This window comes from Neovison vison, chromosome 8 (genome assembly GCF_020171115.1).
Source record: "Neovison vison isolate M4711 chromosome 8, ASM_NN_V1, whole genome shotgun sequence".
Lineage (NCBI taxonomy): Eukaryota > Metazoa > Chordata > Mammalia > Carnivora > Mustelidae > Neogale > Neogale vison.
Window position 1 is genome coordinate 83,263,765 of NC_058098.1, and position 22,386 is coordinate 83,286,150.

General features: G+C 36.9%; 1 protein-coding gene across 6 annotated transcripts in view; it reads left to right on the plus strand.

Annotated features, from left to right (window-relative positions):
• The window catches only part of SANBR (SANT and BTB domain regulator of CSR), a 55,480-nt gene extending 38,354 nt beyond the window's left edge, over positions 1-17,126 (plus strand). For 5 of the 6 annotated variants that reach the window (XM_044264029.1, XM_044264031.1, XM_044264032.1 and 2 more), the window contains 8 exons: positions 1,202-1,234; positions 2,338-2,437; positions 10,044-10,135; positions 11,018-11,046; positions 11,125-11,198; positions 11,997-12,085; positions 14,043-14,134; positions 15,280-17,126. In XM_044264029.1, coding sequence (XP_044119964.1) covers positions 1,202-1,234; positions 2,338-2,437; positions 10,044-10,135; positions 11,018-11,046; positions 11,125-11,198; positions 11,997-12,085; positions 14,043-14,134; positions 15,280-15,316 — 546 coding nt within the window. In that variant the 3' untranslated portion in view covers positions 15,317-17,126. Of the gene's footprint in view, positions 1-1,201; positions 1,235-2,337; positions 2,438-10,043; positions 10,136-11,017; positions 11,047-11,124; positions 11,199-11,974; positions 12,086-14,042; positions 14,135-15,279 lie in introns of those variants that run through there. The other variant, XR_006386207.1, reaches the window with a different exon arrangement.
• Positions 17,127-22,386: the final 5,260 nt, after the last annotated feature.

Here is a 22,386-nt window from a genome sequence, read left to right on the forward strand (position 1 = left end):
TTGGGGAAAAAATTTAACATGGTCTTCAGAGGTTTTATTATGGACAACTAATAATTTGAGAATTAAAGATAGAGTGAATGGGATATTTTGTCCTCTCCTAATTCTATAAATTTCTTTTGGTACAAAATTCCTTTTTTTAAATTGTAATCAGGAATTCATTTAGTTTTTGCAAGGCTTCAAAACAATTATTTTTCAGATGGCTGGATAGCTTTGATTTTTTTTGATTCTTGTTACTGACAACCAGGGAATCTCCAACTGCCTGTGAACTTCTGGGCTTTGTATTGGCTGAGGTAGCATTTACTTGACAAAGTGAAATATTCCATGTAAAATGCATTGTAAACTTCAAATGTCTATAAATATTCAATCATTAACATTCATTTATGAATTATATACCAAATAGCAAATTAGATTTCTTGAATAGCCATATATAATCTGGTTCCTTAACTTATAGTAAAATATAAACATTAAGAAGTAATTGAAGGTGCCCTTGGGCGGCCTAGTCAGTTATGTGTCCAACTCTTGGTTTCAGCTCGGGTCATGATCTAGGAGTCATGAAATCAAGCCCCGAGTCATACTCTGCACAAAGTCTGCTTAAGATTCTCTCTCCTGGGCGCCTGGGTGGCTCAGTGGATTAAGCCGCTGCCTTCGGCTCAGGTCATGATCTCAGGGTCCTGGGATCGAGTCCCGCATCGGGCTCTCTGCTCAGCAGGGAGCCTGCTTCCTCCTCTCTCTGCCTGCCTCTCTGCCTACTTGTGATCTCTCTCTGTCAAATAAATAAATAAAATCTTTAAAAAAAAAAAAATTCTCTCTCCTTCTGCTTGTGCTCTCTCATTCTCTCTCTCAAGCAAACAAATGCGTCCTTTAAAAAAAAAAGTGATTGAAATAGTTCAGAAAATAAGTTAGATTATCTCTACATGTGATTTGCTTATCCTTTGGAAATGACACTGGGAAGTATTGATTTTCTTTCTTCTTCTTCTTCTTCTTTTTTTTTTTTTTTGGCAAACATGTTCTCTAGGCAGCAGATACAAAAAATTTGTAATACATCATTTTCAGCCCGAGTTTTAAGTTATGTTTCAACCTGGAAAGGAATTATACTTGCAGCTTTTTTTCAGTTCTTCCACAGTCTCCACATAAAAATAAGGAGCTGCAGTCTGGGTAGATGCAGATTTATTAATCTCCTATTCCTTTGTCTTTCTTATAGTTTTTGTCACTGAAAAATTGGACTCTGCAACTGGTAAGTAAGCAAATATATTCCACTTTCATTGATCTTTTTCTTCCACAATTAAAGTTTAGTTTAATAGAATCTTACCAGTATCTTATTTACAGATTTTAGTTCAAATCAGTTATCCTTTCAGCTTCTGTAATTTTGCACTTACTGAAAATGCCATTGTTTAAAATAGACATATACTCTATTATTTTGTTGTATACTCCTTAAGTGTCCCTAATGACTTCTAAAACTCACATTTAAGTCACATTAGGACATAGAACAAAAAAACAAATCGATTAATTTCCAGGCGAAATTTGTTTGGTTGGTTGGTTGATTTTTTTTTTTCTTTTACCTATTTGCCACTACTCTGTCATCTGCCACCAATATTCACAAGAATGCAACTGAAATTTGGATCAGTGATGGCAGAAAGTGGGGTGGGTAGGCCGAAACAGGAAGCTGATGCAGCTATTGTTGAGTAATCCAGGACCACATTTATCCAGAGAATGTGTACCTGTACTTGCTTATGAGACTACTTTAATAATGGCAATTATTATATTTTAATTTAATCTTAATATCAAGGAACATACAATCAGTTGAGTGATAAAGGTGCAGTTTGACAAATGCTGAGGACCTTTATGTGCCCATCACTCTGCTAGGATATGTGAAGGAAATAATTTAAAAATGTTTATTGAAGGGGCGCCTGGGTGGCTCAGTCGTTAAGCATCTGCCTTCGGCTCAGGTCATGATCCCAGGATCCTGGGATCGAGCTCCGGGTCAGGCTCCCTGCTCCACGGGGAGACTGCTTCTCCCTCTCCCACTCCCTCTGCTGTGTTCCCTCTCTTGCTGTGTCTCTCTCTGTCAAATAAATAAAATCTTTTTTAAAAATGTTTAATGTAATGTGACTTTATCCTAAACATAGAAATTCGTATGTCCATTTCCCAAATGTTACACTAGGCATTTATTACTTTATCAGATCTTGTGTGGCTCATTTAGAAAAGTGTGTTTGAAAAAAATTTATTTATCCAAAATAAATTTAGATAAATGTGTTTGAAAGAATCCATAAGAAATGTGTTAATACTATGTTTTTTAAAGGGTGTGTTTGTTTTGTTTTGTTTTGTTTTTTAATTCAGAAACAACAATCGTTATTTTCAGAAGAAGAAGAATATACCACTGGATCTGAGGTCACTGAAGATGAAGTTGGAGACGAAGAAGAAATATCCAAGAAACAAAGTACTGATTTCTAAGATAAAATCAAGTCTCACTTTTATGAAGAGGTAGCATTTTATAGTCTTTAATGCAAGGGGTGAGGAGTTAGCTCTGTAAGTCTACGTGGTAGGCTGCAACATGAAAAAAAAGAAAAAAGGAGCCTCCTCCATCAGGATTCCCAAATCCTGACACTAACACAGAATAATAAAAAGTTATTTTAAAAAGTGCAGTGTTCTGAGAAATAATCCTCCACATTTTCACTTCAGGTGTAACATAATGGGTTTCTCAAAGTGCATGACTTATATCAGTGTGTGCCTGAGGTGATTTCAAGTGACACTCAAACGAAGCATTATGCAATAGTAATCAGAGTATGATTATGTTTTTTTCTTTTTTAAGATTTTATTTATTTGTCAGAGAGAGAGAGAAAGAGAGTACCAGCAGGGGGAATGGTGGAGGCAGAGGGAGAAGCAAGCTCCCTGCTCAGCAGGGAGTCCTGATGCAGGACTCGATCCCAGGATCCCGGGATCATGACCTGAGCTGAAGGCAGATGCCTAACCGACTGAACCACCCAGGCATCCCCAGAATATGATTCTTAAGAAATTAAAAACATGATTTTATACAACTACAGAATAAACTTGTGTCAAAAGTTTTGAGCTCTTTGGCAAGAGAAATAAGGGAAAAAATTTGTTCAAAGAGCATTTGAAGACTTAGGTATTTATAGGCATTTGAAAAAGAATGTTAAAGAGTATTGCAAGTCAGATTCGAAACTAATTGATAACCAAGGCAGTAAACCAATCACCTTTGAGGTTATCTTCTAAACAGAAATCATTTGCATTTCTGTTAGATACAAAAATCTGCAAGTTACAAATTTCACAGCATTTAGCCTTCAATCAACAGTAATAGGAGAGTCAGATACAAGGATATTTTCCTTGAGATTTAAGTATTTCTACATGGCCTCTTAAGCAGTCCTCCAGTATGACACTAAAAGGACATACAACCCTCCCTTTGTCTTTTTTCCAAGTTTTATATAATTTTTCTTGATGTGTCAAATACTCTTATTAAAAAACTAGTTATTTATCAGTTATTTTATTTATCAACTATTTATAGTTATTTATCAATTATTTTAAAATTATAATTAGTCAAGGAGAAATGCTACTATGTATTGTGTGAGGTTTTTTCCCCACAGTTGATTGAGGTAGAATTTATAATGGAGGATGAATATAATGAATTTTAATAAAATTCACCCATTTTTGAGTATACATATTGATGAGTTTTGGCATACAATTGGGTAACCACCACCAAAGTCAAGACTAGAACATCACCCAAAAAAATTAACTCCTGCCCTTTTACACTCAGTTCCCTTTCCCCAGTCCCACCTCGCAGGTCACCACCAATCTGCTTTTGTCACGGTGGCTTACCTTTTCTAAAGTCTCATGTAAATGGAATCATGGGTAGTCTTTTGTGTGTGGCTTCTTTCACTTAGTGTGATGTTTTTGAATTTCAACTAGATTGTTGTGTATATAAGTAGTTTGTTCCTTTTTATTGCCCAGTAGTATTCTACTGTATGACTATACCATAATTTGTTTATCTGTTCACCATTTCATGGACATTTGAGTTGTTCCAGTTCTTGGTTATTATGAATAATGTTGCCATGAACATTTGCATACAAGTCTGTGTGGACATAGGTTTTCATTTTTCTTGGGTAGATACCTAGGAGTGGAATTGCTGGGTATATTTTGTCTAACTTTATAAGAAACTGCCATACTGTTTTGCAAAGTGTACCATTTTGCCTCTCACCACCAATGTATGGGAGTTCCAGTTGCTACACATTTCTAGCAGTTCTTGGTATTATTACTTTTTTTACTTTTTAGCCATTCTAGTGATAAATTGTTCTAGGCAACTTCTTGTGTGCTAATTGGCCATTTATATACCTTTTTCATGAAGTGTTTCTTTTTTTAATGATGTTTTGTCTATTTTTTAGTTGGATTGTTTGCCTTATTATTGAATTATAAACATTCTTTATATATATTTTGGATACAAGTCCCTATGTTTTGCAAATATCTGTCCCCAGTTTATGACTTGCCTTTTATTTTTATTAATGATGTCTTTTGAAGAGCCAAAGTTATTAAGTTATCTTCATGAACTCTAATGTTTTAGTTTTCCTTTTATGTTTCATGCTTTAATGACATGAATCTTTGCTTACCCCAAGGTCACAAAGATTTTCTGCTATTTTCTTCCAGAAATTGTATGATTTAAACTTTTCTATTTAAGTCTATGATCCCTTCCAGGTTAATTTTTATATATGGTATGAGTTAAGGGTTGAACTTCCCTATGTTTTCCTATAGGCATAGCCAGTTTCCCCAGAACTGTTTGTTGAAAAGAATGTTCTTTCCCAGGGCGCCTGGGTGGCTCAGTGGGTTAAAGCCTCTGCCTTCAGCTCAGGTCATGATCCCAGGGTCCTGGGATTGAACCCCGCATCAGGCTCTTTGCTTGGCAGGGAGCCTACTTCTGCCTGTCTCTCTGCCTACTTGTGATCTTTGCCTGTCAAATAAATAAATTTTAAAAAATATATATTAAAAAAAAAAAGAAGAATGTCCTCCCCCCTTTGGATTACCTTGACACCTTTGTTTAAAAACCAACTGATCATTTACATGTGGATCCATTTTTAAACTCTTTGCTCTCTTCCGTCGATTCTTTTTTTTTTAATTTATTTTCAGCATAACAGTATCATTATTTTTTCACCACACCCAGTGCTCCATGCAATCCGTGCCCTCTATAATACCCACCACCTGGTACCCCGACCTCCCACCCCCCACCACTTCAAACCCCTCAGATTGTTTTTCAGAGTCCATAGTCTCTCATGATTCACCTCCCCTTCCAATTTACCCCAACCCCCTTCTCTCTAACTCCCCATGTCCTCCATGCTTTTTGTTATACTCCACAAATAAGTGAAACCATATGATAATTGACTGTCTCTGCTTGACTTATTTCACTCAGCATAATCTCTTCCAGTCCCGTCCATGTTGCTACAAAAGTTGGGTATTCGTCCTTTCTGATGGAGGCATATGTATATGGACCACTTTTCACTACATCTGTATCTTTGGGGTAAATACCCAGGAGTGCAATGGCAGGGTCATAGGGAAGTTCTATTTTTAATTTCTTGAGAAATCTCCACACTGTTCTCCAAAGAGGCTGCACCAACTTGCATTCCTACCGTTGATTCTTATGTCTATTTTACATCAGTACCACAGTACCACAGTCTTAATTTTTGTAGTTTTTAGTGATTCTTGAAATCTGGTGATATATGTCCTTCAAAATTGTTCTTTTGTTTTAGAATATTTTCGTATTTTTAGGTGCTTTGCATTTCCTGTATATTTTAGATTAAAGGTCACTATTTCTACAAAAATATTATTGGAATTTTGGGGGGATTTTATTGAACCCAAGTATCAATTTGGAATGACTTTTTTTTTTTCCTACGATGGCAAGTTTTCTAATCCATGAATTTGGAATGTCTGTCCATTTATTTAATTTTTTAATGTCTCTCAACAATGCTTTGTAGTTTTAGTATGCAGATACTGAACATCTTTTGTTAAATTTATTCCTAAGTGCTTTTTCTATTCTGTTATAAATGGAAGTCGGTTTTTAAGAAATTGTCCAGTTTTTCATTTGGAAAATTTTTCAGTTGTTCCAAATGACCTTTTTTCTGTGTGATATGTAGTATGCCCTTTTTATCTTGATTCTTTCAAGATTTTATTTTTACTTTCAGAAGCCTAAGATATGCCTAAGTGTGGTTTCCTTTATGGCTATCTTACTTGGTCTTTATTGAGCTTCTTGATTTGTAAATTAATGTTTTAAACAAAATTTGGGGGCACCTGGGTGGCTCAGTGGGTTAGGCCGCTGCCTCCGGCTCAGGTCATGATCTCGGGGTCCTGGGATCGAGTCCCGCATTGGGCTCTCTGCTCAGCAGGGAGCCTGCTTCCTCCTCTCTCTCTGCCTGCCTCTCTGTCTACTGTGATCTCTCTCTGTCAAATAAATAAATAAAATCTTTAAAACAAAACAAAACAGGGCGCCTGGGTGGCTCAGTGGGTTAAGCCGCTGCCTTCGGCTCAGGTCATGATCTCAGGGTCCTGGGATCGAGGCCCGCATCGGGCTCTCTGCTCAGTGGGGAGCCTGCTTCCTCCTCTCTCTCTGCCTGCCTCTCTGCCTGCTTGTGATCTCTCTCTGTCAAATAAATAAAATAAAATCTTTAAAAAAACAAAACAAAACAAAAAAAAAATTTGGGGAGCTTACAGTCATTATTCCTTTAAGTATTTTTTCTCTCCCTTTTTCTCACTCACATTCTACAATCCAATACATGTATGTTAGACCTTTTGATATTGTCCCTTAGGTTTCTGAAGTTTTGTTTCATTTTCTTCATTCTTTGCTTTATTTTTTGGATGGGATAATTTCTAATGTTTGACTTCACATTTCACTGATATATTCTACCATTTCAGACTTTCTCTTGAGCCCATCTACTAAATATTTCAATTATTGTGCTTATCAGTTCTAGAATTTCCACTTAGTTCTTCTCTTATAGTTTCCATATGTTTGTTGAGATTTCCTATGTGTTTATTCATACAAAATGAATTTTCCCTTTCAACATATTTATAATAGCTGTTTTGAAATCATTGTGGGCTAAATCCAGTATATAAGCTCTCTCAGAATGTTTCTGTTGACTATTTCTTTTCTGAGTGGTTCATACTTTTCAGTTTCTTCATCTTGTGACTTTTGGTATATTATCCGTGCAATTCCTATTTTGTTCTTCTGAGGCGTTTTGTTCCAGTAGGCAGTTAACTTGCCTGACCCAAACTGCAAAATCTGTCTTTCTCATGTCTCCACACAGGTTTTTCTTTGCTATTAACTGCTACTATTATAGCCTGACCCCCAGGGTCATACCAGCCGGTATAATTTTACTTGTCAGGCAAGGTTTTGGACAAACTTTCTATTCAGATTTGGGACTTACCTGCCTAGTGGTTTCCTTGATTTGTGGACTCCCCCTAGATTTCCAGTTGTTTTTCCAGTCCTAAGTAAGACTCCTAGAGCTTGAACGCTATGCATTTTGGGAAAGCATGTAGTCAAAGGTACAAGAAACTCTGATCTCTCATTAGAAACAATTCTGTCGGGGGGTGGGAAAAAAAAAAAAAAACCAATTCTGTCTTACAGGGGTCAACACCCGAACCTAATATCTACTTGCCTGTTAAGCTGGATTTCCTCTGGTCTCCCAGAGGAATTAACACTCATGATTTAACACTCATTTGAGCAGAGTTTGTAGTCACATTTTAGATCTTAAGTCTTTTGTGACTTTCTTCCAAAAATTTCCCTTTAAACTTTCAGCTTCTCTTACTTTTAATTCTATCATCTTTTTCCTGGAACTGATAAAGCTGTAATTTTCCTCCCTTGGTTCAAGGTATTGGGAAGTACCCTCAGGCAGAAAGCCATAAACTCACAGTTCTCATCTTATGCATCTTTTTTTAAAGATTTTAATTTTAATTCCAGTATAGTTAGCATACAGTGTTAGATTAGTTTCAGGTGTACAACAGAGTGATTCAACAATATTATTTTTTTGAGATTTTATTTACTTATTTGAGAGAGAGAGAGAGAATGAGCATGAGCAGTGGGGGAGAGGCAGAGGGAAAGGGAGAAACAGACTCCCTGTTGGGCAGGGAGCCCAATATAGGACTCCATCCCAGGACCACGAGATCATGATCTGAGCCAAAGGCAGCCACTTACCCGACCGAGCCACCCAGGTGCCCATGATTCAATTCTATACATTACTCTGTTCATCTCTCTAAGTGTACTCTTTTTTTTTTTTTTTAAGATTTTATTTATTTATTTGACAGAGAGAGATCACAAGTAGGCAGAGAGGCAGGCAGACAGAGAGAGAGGAGGAAGCAGGCTCCCTGCTGAGCAGAGAGCCCGATGTGGGACTCGATCCCAGGACCCTGAGATCATGACCTGAGCCGAAGGCAGCGGCTTAACCCACTGAGCCACCCAGGTGCCCCCTAAATGTACTCTTTAATCCCTGTCTCCTGTTTCATTCCTCACCCTCACCCACTTCCCTATCTTATGCATCTTTTAAATGTAAACAGTTTCTACCTCCCTTTATTTGCCAGTACCTACAGGTAACAGTTTATAATATTTTTGTTCTGTTTTTATCATGTTTTCTTTGAAAGGAACTTGTATTCACTTTCCATTATCAAATCTCACCGTATCATGTTCATTAGCAATTTTATAATACTTAATTTATCTACTGTTTTAACTATAAACACATGTCAGGGACTCAGGGCTTGTCAGAAGGCAAATAAATCTATCTAGATTTTTAATACTGTTTTTATTTTATTTTTTTATTTTTTGAGTGTGTGAGCAAGCATGAGCATGAGTAGGGGAAGGGGGACAGAGGAGAGAGAATCTTAAGCAGGCTCCATGCACAGCACGGAGCCTGACTTGGGACTGGATCTCAAGACCCTGAAATCATGACCTGAGACAAAATCAAGATTGGGATGCTTGACCAACTGAACCCCCTCCCCACATACCCCCACCGCCCCAGGGCATCTGGGTTGTTTTTGTTTGATTGTTTGTTTGTTTTATAGTATCTTCAAGGTTATCTTCCTTGTAGCACATTTTACAGATTTTCCATTTGGGAAAATGGAAATATAAAGTTTCCTTTTTAAGATAGAGCAAAAACTACACAGCGTTTGTATACATCAATATACAAATAATTGATGTTTGGGAAAGTGATTTAATGTACCATCCTTTTTTTTTTTTTAAAGATTTTATTTATTTATTTGACAGAGAGAGATCACAAGCAGGCAGAGAGAGAGGAGGAAGCAGGCTCCCTGCTGAGTAGAGAGCCCGATGCGGGGCTCGATCCCAGGACTCTGAGATCATGACCTGAGCTGAAGGCAGCGGCTTAACCCACTGAGCCACCCAGGCGCCCCTTAATGTACCATCCTTACATTCAAACATTGACGTGAGAGAAATGTCCCTTTCTCCTCCTTCTTTTCTCTTCCTTTCCTTTCTCTTATACACAGTGAGCCAGAATAAATTCAGAATACTGATTGTAGGAATGCTCCAGTCCAGAATACAGTTTGTCCCTGCTTCCTCCCAAGGTCATTTCTGTCCTCCCAAGGTCATTTTGAGTCTCATAGCTCCTCCTCCTACCCAAGCAAAAGACATTTTAAAAATTTTTTGTGAGTTCACTTATATTACTCTCAAACTGTGTTTTTCTAAGTTATAGTTATTTTTATATACATAAAAATTTGGTATTAGGTGTTGACTCCACTATCACATTAGATTCAGAGAAATATGTTGATTTTTTCCAAACATTTTCAACATCTAGTTTCATTGGGACTCTGAATTCATTGCCTTGATTTTTTCCCCCAAAATTTTTCATCAAGTAGAAAGAAGAAAAGTAAAATGAACCCCTATGAAAACACATTCAGTTTGACTTTTCCATATATTTACTTTTTATTTAGAGGTGATTTGTTAGTTTTAAGAAACAGTGTTTTTTAAAATAGTTTTATTGTTCATAAGTAAGTAACAAGTGCATTGGAGAAGTATGTGAAACATAACATTGACTTTCTGTTGTCAGGAAAAAAGGAAAAGCCAAAGAAGTTCACAAAACAACCAAAAAAGCAGATGTCTTCACCCTGTGGTCAGAAGAAAGAAAAGGCCCTAGAGAAGGTAGCTCTAAATTATCCATTACTGTTGTAAAGTTCATACTGAGTAATAAGCAAGCAAATATAGCCAAGGAAAATCTGAAGAAGAATAAAAACATATCACAGTGGAATGCTAGCAGTATAAAAAATGAACAAAGTCCATACAAACTGAGATAAAAAATCTCCAAGATATATTGATAAGTGAGAAAAGGAAAATGCTAAACAGTATGTGTTTTGGCATATTCTAACATTTCTGTAGCATGGATAGAGGAATATATATGTCTTTATATATGCATAAAATATCTCTGAAAAACTGCACAGGAATTTGATAAAGACTCATTGCCTCTAAAGAAGGAAATTGGGAAACAGACTTTTCACTATATGTGCTATATGTAACTTTTGAATTTTGAACCAATATTACTTATTCAAAAAGAAGATAGACTTTGAAATAAGAAAAGTAATTAGACTTTATAATTTTTAAATAAATGTATTTTATGGCCTTTTAAAATAATTCTTATTTCCCATAACTTTGAAGGAAGGGGTAAAAAGCCAGGTAGGAATAAAAGGACAGTAGTAATCACATTTGACTAAAAGAGAAACCATGGGTTCCAAAAATGTATGAAAGGCTGGGTTGTGACTAGTTCCACACAATTACACTGGACAGGTTGTACATTCACCTGCATGCTAAGTACCACAAGCACACAACTCAGTGAATTCTAAAAGTTTGCATAAGCTGGGGCTTCCAGGTCAGACTGATAGAGCTGGATTCAAATTCTAGATCTGTATCTCTTTGGACAAGTTTCTTAACTTCTCTGAACCTGTTTTATTGCTGCTTTTTATTACTAACTATAAAACTAATCGGTAAATGAGTTCTAATTGAACCTTAATGTTGTCTACTCTTTTTTAGTCAACTTCTAGAGATGTGTCTCCTTTCATGTGAGTATTCCTCCTTAATCCAATCAGATACCCACTCTTAAAGCATCAATGCTGATTTTTGTTTAATTTTTCTAATAGTGTGAGTATGCAGAAGAATAAATGGGATGCCACAAGATCCTTGAGATTCAACCAGGATGCACAAAGGGAAGATGGTAAGTTTTAATATGTACATAATGTACAAATTAGGTATAAGTATCAATGATAGGAATCTTTCATTGTATGAAGTAGGCTGAATAGCTTAAAATGTTCAAACTAGAATGAGGCTCAGAATTTACACATTCCCTTAAGAAGCAACCAGAATTTTTATTTGTTTGTTTGTTAAAAGATGGTGGGGGAAGGAAGGCTTTGCAGAATCCCAAGCAGGCTCCTCTCTGAGCACAGAGCCTGATGTGGGGCTTGATCTCATGACCCTGAGATCATGACCTGAGCTGAAATAAAGAGTGGGACACCCAACCAACTGAGCCACCCAGGTGCCCCTTAACCAGGGTTTTATTAGTAGACAATCCCCGTAGATAATGTACATATAATATATATATATATGTATATATATATGTATGTATATATGTGTATATATAGTGTATATAGGTGTATGTATATATGTGTGTATATGTATATTATATATGTGTGTGTAATATATATACATATATGTTACATATAATATACACCTGTGGTTTGGAGGTGTCAAGCTGATTGTTGCCTCTTAGTTGCACTCTGAAGATGACTATCGTGTTTTAGGTTGGTTTACAGTAGCCTTAAAAGCAGCACAATTATCTATATGAGCCATTTACCACTTGCTGCCTGAAGTTCTTCAAAGATAAATAAGTGTATATGTCTATAAAATGGTATTCAATGGTATTTTCATAAATTCTCAATAACTGAAGTGTTCTTTAAGAAATAAAAATTATAAACCATCCTCATAAAATGTTAGGTTTATTATTTTTTACCTGCAGATCAGCGACGGATGTCTGAAATTACAGGGCACCTTATAAAGATGAGATTGGGTGATCTGGACCGAGTCAAGTCAAAGGAAGCAAAAGAAGTAAGAATAATGTGCTAGTATACTGTGCTTGCTTAGATATACCTTCCTACTTTGTTTTCATCATGAGGTATATAAAGATGCTCTAGGCAGAATCTGAAAAGACCAATTTAAATACTTTAATATATTTTTATATTCTGTCCCAGTTAGCTTGACTCAGACAAATGTTCTCCATGTTATTATCCATGGCCCATGGGTCCTCTATAACACACATAGTAACGTAGGTTATTCCTGGAAGTATAATGTCACCTCAACAGTAGATTAACCGTGAATGGCTGACCAAATACTGACTACCCAGAGGGTGACTTTTTGGAAGTTGCTGATTTCAGTTAACTCTGTAGGCAGTGCTTAGATACTATTTCTAAAATAAGAGGTCATCTTGCTGAAAGTGATGACTAAAATACCTATGTTCTTACTAAAGTTATGTATTAGTCATAACACTCTTTATCAACATTAGTTTAGTATTATGTATTTATAATTACTCTTGCCCTAATTCTTTTATTTAAAATTTTACTTCCTTATAAAACTTCTAAAATATTTCTTTTTTTAATTTTAATTCCAATATAGTTAACATACAGTGTTAAAACTTCTAAAATCTTTGTGACCTTGGTTAGGCAAATATTTCTTTTTTTTTTAAAAATTTTATTTATTTATTAGACAGAGAGAGAGAAATCACAAACAGGCAGAGAGGCAGGCAGAGAGAGAGGAAGGGAAGCAGGCTCCCTGCTGAGCAGAGAGCCCGATGTGGGACTCGATCCCAGGACTCTGAGATCATGACCTGAGCCGAAGGCAGCAGCTTAATCCACTGAGCCACCCAGGCGCCCCAATTAGGCAAATATTTCTTAACCGTGACACCAAAAGCATGATCTATAAAAGAAAAAATTGACAATTTGGACTTCATCAAAATTTGAATGACACTATTTTTGAGTGTCACTTTTTTTTTTAAAAGACACTATTAAGAAAACAAAAACACGAGAAACTATGTGTAAAACACTTACCTGGTAAAGGATTTGTGTCCAGAATATACAAAGAACTCTGAAAACTCAATAATAAAATAAATAATCCAATAAAACTATATGGGCAAAAGATTAACCAGACACTTCATGAAAAAAGGGCTACAGATGGCAAATAAGCACACAAAAAGATGTAACATCATTAGTCATTAGGGAAATGTAAATTTAAACCTCAGTGAGATACCCCTGGATACCAACTTGAATGTCTAAAAAAAAAAAAAAAAAAAAAAAATTGCTGGCCAGGATGGAGAGCAACTGGAACTCTCATAGGGAGCTAGTAGGGACACGGAAAGGAATGGCCGCTTTGGAAAACAGTTTGTCAGTTTCCTATAAAGTTAAACACTTATTCACTGCAGAGAGCAGTTCACACATGTTTATGGTGGTTTTATTCAGAATTGCCAAAAACTAGAAACAACCCAAATGGCCTTTACCTGGTAAATGAATAAGCCAACTGTGATACATGTAAAAAAGAAAGAGCTAGTGATAAATCAGCAACATAAATGAATCTCCTGCAAATTATGCTAAAGTGAAAAAAGCCAGACTAAAAAGGCTCCAGGCTGTACAATTCTACTTATGTAATGTTTTGAAAAATGCAAAACTATAGAGACAATAAAAGAGATCAGTAGTTTCCAGGAACTGATGGTGGCAATGGGTTGACTTATGAGAGGCACCAGGGGGTTTTCTTGGGGCAGTGGAAGTGATGTATGTTTCCCTTTTAATGATGGTTATACCACTGTATGCATTTGTTAGAATTCAGAACTATACACTACAAAGGGTAAATTTCACTGTATGTAAAACTATTCACAGAAATTATAATTCAAAGAGCCTGAATTTTAAAAATCAAAATAAAACTGCTTGTTAGCCAAAAAGGAATGCCATTTTAATAAAGCAGAGCTTCTGTTGATTCCATAAAAATAACAACTTCATTTTGCCACTTTACTCTGCAGTTTGCAGGAGGTATTTATTCCAGACTCGAAGCACAAATCAAGGCCTCCGTGCCAGTCACTACACGGCAAAGCAGCTCAGAAAAAAATACAAGGTAAATCAGTATAAACAAATTCAGAATGCCACTGGCTTTGAAATAATTTTCTTTTCTTTCTTTCTTTTCTTTTTTTTGGGGGGGGGTGAAGATTTATTTATTTATTTTTAGAGAGAGAAAGAGGGAGTGCAAGCAGGGGGAGGGCCAGAGGGAAGGAGTGAGAGAGAATCTCCTGCAGACTCCCTCCGCCTGCCCCCTGAGCATGGAGCCCCATGCAAGGCTCCATCCCAGGTCCCTCAAATGACTTGAGCCGAAGTCAAGAGTAGGCCGCTTAACAGACTGACCTACCCAGGTGCCCCGTGATTTTCTTTTTCTAGGGAAAATCATATGAACACTAGCAGTACATAATTGGAGTTTTGTTGTTTTGTTTCAAGGATTAGATCATCAAGACACTAATCAGAACCAGATTTTAACTTAAACTTAAGGCTTGAAAAGGTCATAAGCACAAAATTTAATGAGAGTATTTTTTTTTAAGTTTTCTGTTGATTGAATCAGCTCTGTTCTGAGCCAGCAGTGAATGGGAATGTAAGCTCTACTGCCACTGTGAATTAGTAGAATTTTATACTGTTTATAGGTTATTTGTTTAAATCATTGAAGTCTTTCCTGTTCCTTATTTTATTTCTCTTAATAAAGTCTAACTTGTTGGACTCTCTGTCATTTTAAGTCACAAATTTTCTTTTAAAGATTAACAGTTACTGAGTTTGGATCATTAATTCTACAGATCCAAATGCCTTATCAGCAATTCTGAAATCTGAAACCTCAGAAAGCCAACAAGACTTTCTTTTTTTGCCACTTTGTGACAACTCAAACCCAGACTAAGCTACTATGATGCTATTTATAGTTTTTATTTATCTCACTGAATATAAATGTTCATTTGTTTCACTGAAGAAACATTAATATGTTTGATTATAAGGCACCGCTCCAATCCATAATATACAATATATATATGATGTTATCTCCCTACCTCCCCCCCAAAAAATCTGAATTCCAAAATATGTGTCACTCCAAGGGATTTTAAAAATGTATTATGGGGCTACATGAAATTTCATTAAACTTTGATGCTGTCAAGCAAGCATAACATAAAGCAACAACTTCCTAGTATTTTAGAAACACCTCTGACCTTCTTTTCTATTTAAAAAATCTAGGTCTAAAAGCCGTTTTGGTCCAGGGCGTCCTGCATAAAGCACCTTAACTATAACTAAAAAGAAGACACATCTCTGGACATCTGAAATTGCTCACTTCTTGAAGATCTTCAGAACAATGACTTCTAAATGTTCTAAGTTATTTGTTAATTATTCTTACAAACTACATAAATCGTAACACTGAGGGAAACACATAGTTAGGCCTTCTGAAACCTAAAATTGTAAATATGAAACTTCTTAAATCTGATTTTCCTTTAATGTGATACTAGGCTATGTAGAACATTAGCATTTACAAATTTGCATAGTTAAGACTCCTGATATTTGTTATCCTTTATTTATTTGAAAGAGAGGATACCTAAACTCTCAAGTAGCTGAGGCTTTTTAAGACCTTAAAAATTTAAGGGACCACAGCTGGGTGGTGGTGTTGTGCATGTCTTTCGGGCTGTAAATCTTGGGATAGCATTGGGAACTGCAGCTTATGTGATGAAACTCCCAGTGATGCTAATTTTAAGTTTGCATGAATATTAAGGAGTAACAGGTCTCCAGATTGCATTAAATAAATTTTCAGGGTGTGAGGTATTTCCTGTGTTGGCCAGGAGGGTTAATTTTTTTCAGCATTATTCCATGGAAAGCACAATGTTAATCCAACTTGTTTTTCTTTCAGTTTCTAATGCTTATCTGTTGGTTATCTGAGCTGAAATTACTGATTATTACCTCTTGTTCTGTGACACTAGTGCCATTCTGAATGTGTTAAAATAACTATTGATAGTTTTAGGATCGTGAATCATTTCAGTTGTTTGAAACACCCATGGTGCAGTTCTCTGGGCTCTAAAACTTAACCATATTTTGAAAGCCATTCAAATAGCCCCTTCCAACAGTTAAAGTTATTTTTTACTTTAGCAATATCTAGAAGGCAACATTCCCAAAAACATATGATGGGTGAAAAATGGCATGCATTCAGTAGAAATCAAACTAAATTCTGTTTTATAGATCATGTCTTAATTTTTCTAACCAAGCAGAAAGAGTGCTCAGGGAAAATTTGTTCCAAACCATAAGCATATAAAAAATTTTGTGTTTGGAAACTACTTGTGTGTAGACCTCTGGAAAACTTTAAGATGCACTGTTTCTATTTTCAGTCTTCATTTGTCTTGTAATTGGAATTTCTTCAAATTATTTAGAGAACAGGCTTTGATAATGTGTGACAGAATGGCAGTCTCTATTGAAATACTGTAGTGCTAAACTCAGTTAACACATAAAAAAATCATTTTAAGTGAGTGTTTTAGTTGATAAATGAAGCTAGATGTTACTCGATGTTGTATGTGTGGCTTTTCCAAGTTTTTTGAACTTCTGTTTGCAAATTTTGTTCCAGTTTAGACGTTTTTCAGTTGTTTGATGTTTTTGAAATAGATTATAAAATTTTTATTTTCAAAAGAAAATGTTTTATGATACATGATCTGTAAGCTCTGTTAAAAACCAGAGTCTTGTTTTTCTTACTGTATTCTCAAAAAAGGCTTAAGGCTTGTCCATGTTCTATAGTGCGGTGATGGTCACTACTAGAAGAGGAAGTCTGCTCTTTAGATTTTTAACTAATGGTAAAAAGGCAAATTGCTTCTCCCCTGGGAGGACTGTACCAGTGAATTGATTTTTACAAACCAGAATTTATCGGATTTTGATTCTCTTCAGAATATGATTTTTATTTTGTTAATGTCTGTAATATATAGCACAGGTACCAAAAACATTGTAATCATATTCTTAATAGTATTTCTTTTGCCAAATACTTCAGAAGGGTTTTACTTTACATTAATTCTGAATTCACATGTTTTTAATTGAAATAAATGTTAATGTCAAGAGTTGTTTGCAAAGTCCCTTGATCTGAATCATTCCACCCTCTCAGAAATAGTCTGGGTGGGCTCTAGAGCACAGGCTTTCATGAAAAAATTAGCTCCTTTAAAGGTGTACTTTATACATTTTAAGATGGCTTTAAATAAGGTTATCCTGGTAAAGATTCAGCCAGATATCTAAGGGATAAAATATTGCAGAAAGATTACATGGTAGCAGAGCTGATTCCACACTATTGCATCATGTTGTCATTTTCCCTCTTCAGAACATTCAGCCAGATATTGTGAGATGTGCTAATTGCTTTGGAAGCTGAGGCTAAACCCCTATGATGCTAATCTGCTAAGGGCAAATTTTAATATAAAAACAACAGAAAATACCTTTTACATCTAATGCCTGGGATTGATTCTTCAGCTATCCTTCAGCTATTTATTGAGCAACTATTATGAATCTCACCTTTTTGTACCTCCCAGGTAAAAGGTACCGGGATACCTAGCCAGTTCAATTCAAATAGACTAGCTTCCCCACTCTCATTTAAAGCCCATCTGGTGGGGAAGATGATGTGGTGACCACCCTTATGGGATTGTTGGAGAATTAAATGACTTAATAAATCTAAAACAATTAGAACAGTCCTTTCTGGCTTATAGTAAACCCTCTATCAATGTTAACTATTATTATTGTTGCATAGTTATTTTAATATTTGCAAAGTAGCCTTAAGTTCTTTAAGATGGGAGTTTTATATCCCTCTTCCTATATTTTGAATTGCTAAGAATGGTGGGTGTGGTGTGTATTTAGTGCAAGAAAAAAAAGAGGCACTTAATACTTTGGTGGTTGTTATGGCATCATGTGTTACTTAAATATATTAAAGGGTTTGGCTTACATTTAGACAAAGTTAACAGAATTTGAGGGAGGAGCTAGATAGAAAAACCATTTCCTGTTACTGCTAGTGACCTATACTGTTTTCCGACTTTTACTGAAGGAGAGAGTGAGAACTACAGATAGTCTTAGAGCCACCCTCCTGCCAAGATGTATCTTTTCTTTCTTTCTTTCTTTCTTTCTTTCTTTTTTTTTTTGGCACAGATTGAGAGAGAGAGGGAGATACCAAGCTCAAGCAGGGGAAGTGGCAGGCAAGGAAGAGGGGAGCCTAATGCAGGGCCCAATCCCAAGATCCTGGGATCACGGATCATGACCTGAGTGGAAGGCAGCCGCTTAACCGACTGAGCCACCCAGGGGCCCCATCCCCTCACTTTCAATCTACATGTGTACTTAGGTCTGAAATAAGTCTCTTGTAGGCAGCATTATAGATGGGTCTTGTTTTTTTTAATCTACTTTTTAAAATCTATGTCATTTTGATTGGAGCATTTAGTCCATTTACATTCAAAGTATTTAGGGATATAGGTATAGATATGTATTTTGCCATTTTGTTACTTGTTTTGTGGTTGTTTTTGTAGTTCTTCTCTAATACCCTTTCTTTTTCTTGCTCTCTTCTCTCACAGTTCATGGATTCTCTTTAGTGATATTTTTGGATTCTTTTAATTTTTTGTGTATCTATGACTGTTTTTTGATGTGTGGCTACCATTAGGTTTGTATATAACATCTTCTGTATATTGCAGTCTGTATTAAGTTCATGATCACTTAAGTTTGAACCCATTCTTTATTCCTCTCCACCCCACATTTTAGCTGCATAGTGTCATACTTTACATCCTTTTGTGAGTTCCTTGACTGATTTTTACAGATACTCTTACTTTTACTGCTTCTGTGCTTCTTACTTTTCTTATGGTCTCTGCTTTCCACTCCCAGAGTCCCCTTTAATACTTCTTGTAGGGCTGATTTAGTGGTGATGAACTCCTTTAGCTTTTGTTTGCCTGGGAAACTCTATCTCTTCTTCTGTTTTGAATGGTAGGCTTGCTGGATAGACTATTTGTGATGCAGATTTTTTTTTTCCCCTTTCAGCACTTTGAATATATCATGGCACTTCCCTTTGGCCTGCAAAGTTTGCTAAAAAGTCTGCTGATAGCCTTATGGATTTCCCGTCTATGGAACTGTCTTCTTTTCTCTTGCTGCTTTGAAAATTCTTTTTCATTACTTTTGCCATTTTAATAACTATGTGGCTGGGTGTGGACCTCCTTGGGTTGATTTTGTTGGGGGAACCTCTGTGCTTCCTGGATCTGGATATCTGTTTTCTTCCCCCAGATTAACAAAGTTTTCAGCTATTATTTCTTCAAAGAAATTTCGTGCCCCCTTTTCTTTCTCTTCGACTTCTGGGATCCTTATACTGTGAATGTTATGACACTTGATGGAGTCAAGTCTTTAAGTCTACTCCCATTTATATAATTGTTTTTTCTCTAACGTTCTTGGCTTGATTACTTTCCGTTATTCTGTTGTCCAGGTCACTAATTTTTCTTCTGCTTCCTCTAGCATACTATTTATTCCATACAGTATATTTTTTATTTCATTCATTATGTTCTTCATCTCTGATTGGTTCTTCTTATCTCTGTGTTAGTGTCTCACTGAGGTCCTCCATTCTTTTCTCAAGTCCAATGAGTATCTTTTTATGATCATTACTTTAAATTTTCTATCAAGCTTATTACTTATCTCCATTTCTCTTAGGTCTCTTGTTATGGTTTTGTCATTATTTCATTTAGGACATAGTCTTCTGTCTCCTCATTTTGTCTAATACTCTGTGTCTGTTTCTCTGTTGGGAAAGTCAGCTACATCTTTTGATCTTGGGGGTAATGGCAGTAGGAGGTGGAGGTCCTCTCATGCAGTGCAGTCTAGGGTCACATTGGGCCTGGTGTAGGCAGACCAGGCACTTGCCAGAGATGCAGTAGCACCAAACTGCTGGATGCTTTCCCTGTGTTGTCCCCTGAGAAGTTTTTGTTGGTGGGTGGAGGCTGCAATGAGCAGACTGTCTGCCCCTAGCCCACTGTTGGGGCCATTGTCTAACTGGTGTATGTGGCTATCTTCCCTTCACCCCAGGGCAGGAATAACTTTGCAGTAGTGTTGGCTCCTGTCAGGGCAGCTTGCACACTGGCAGGGCTTATGGCCCTGGTTAACAAGGTATGTGCTGATCCACTTATGAAATGAGACCTGCCACCTTGCAAGGACCAGGGTCAGCCTGGGTAGATCTGCAAAGCATACATGAACATGGTACACAATTTTAACAAGGCACATGTAGGAGTTAGGCAGGGCCCATAAAATGCAAAGCACTCTGGTCAGGAGACTCATATTGGCAAGGCTTGCACCAGTCTTCTGGGGGAGAGGACCCATAGCACAGGGAATGAGGTGTGACTGGAAAGGCCAGATCTGCCAAAGCCAGGTGGGGTGCTCCCAGCAGTTTGTAAGAGACCTAAGTGAAAAGAATATAAGTCATATGCCTGATAGAGATGGTAAAGTAACGATTGTAGGGGGCGCTGGCTGGCTTAGTCAAAAGAGCATGTGACTCTTGATCTCAGAATTTTGAGTTCAAGACCCACACTGGGTACAGAGATTACTCAAATAAATAAATAATGATTGTTAAAATTCTGGACTTAAGAAAAGAGTGAGGGGGCGGGGCTTGGTGAAAGCAAGTTAAATAGTAGACATCAGTGTGTGCTGTTTCCTGCAGATGGCCATGTATTCATTCTTCTAACCATAAGTAGTCATCTACTCAGGGAAGAAAGTGGACTTTTTTCCCAGTAAGTAGTAAGTAGTGTAACTAAATAGTTATTAAATGACATCTAGCTTTGTCTGATGAATCAGACTTTCTTTTCTTTTTTTTTTTTCAAGATTTTTTATTTATTTATTGACAGAGAGAGATCACAAGTAGGCAGAGAGGCAGGCAGAGAAAGAGGAGGAAGCAGGCTCCCTGCTGAGCAGAGAGCCCGATGCGGGACTCGATCCCAGGACCCCGAGATCATGACCCGAGCCAAAGGCAGTGGCTTAACCCACTGAGCCACCCAGGTGCCCCTGAATCAGACTTTCTGACAGTGGTTCTGGAGTGAGCCTGGAGTCTCCAGGTGAATCTGTTACACAGATGGGTTGAAAAACCACACTGCTATGTGACACAATATCTACTTTTATTTTATTTATTTTAAAGATTTTATTTTTAAGTTATCTCTACACTCAATATGGGGCTTGAACTCACAACCCCAAGATCAAGAGTCATATGCTTCACCCACTGAGCCAGCCAGGAGCCCCAAGGTGATATCTTTCAATGACAACACTGTAAACCTCAGCCAGAATTATGTGTTCGGGAGCATTAAAAAAAAAATCAGAGTAGTATGGATTCTGACAGCAGAGCACTGCCATAAGGTGGCACTAAAAGTACAAGGAAACCGTAACTTAAATGAAATCACACAATGCACTTTACGCTGAGCCTCCTTACCAAGTGTGTCTGTGTATACTGTTTGTATAAGGAAACAGAATATTGGAAAAACAACTAGTGAGGGAAATTATAGTTAAAACACATGAGGAATCCTAGGAGGCAAGTGAGAAAAAGGAAGACAAACAGAAAAAGAACAAGGACTATTACTTTTCAGATAAAGTTTAAAGTTGATGCCCTTCCTCAGTGCCAGAACTGCCTGTTCTCACAGCTATGCTCTTTGCATATTTATTCTACAGGTTCTATAAGCATTTAGAAGGCAACGGTGGTTCTGAAAAATGGAGAGGGGGAAAAATATTTAAATAATCTGAACAAGCCAAAATAAGTGAGAAAAAGTGAGTTAATACAACTTGTTAAATATATAATAATGAAATGTTCCTTCTTTTAGTAAATATTTTAATTTACCAAACCATATCCTTTAAATGAGTAAGTTAAGGTCCAAATTTCCTAGCCAGCCAAACTGTGGGCACTGTCCTCACTGCAGTTGTCCAGAGATTGGCCGCCCTGTTCCTCCTGTCCTGCTGGGCAGAGATAGCAGACAGATTTATGTCAATATGTAAATGGAGGGTATGTCAGCGATAGAGCAGAGAAGGCAGAATTATGGATTCTCTTTCTTTTCACTTTCGCTTGCTGGTATTCTTTTTGCTTATCATTAAATATTTCAAATAGATGGAGGAAGTCCAGAGGGTAATACAACAAACATCTAGGTACCCTCCATTCAGCGTTTTGACATAATAGCATGATATATATATTTTTATAAGAAATGAAACATTCCAGGGCGCCTGGGTGGCTCAGTGGGTTAAGCCGCTGCCTTCGGCTCAGGTCATGATCTCAGGGTCCTGGAATCGAGTCCCGCATCGGGCTCTTTGCTCAGCAGGGAGCCTGCTTCCTCCTCCTTCTCTCTCTACCTG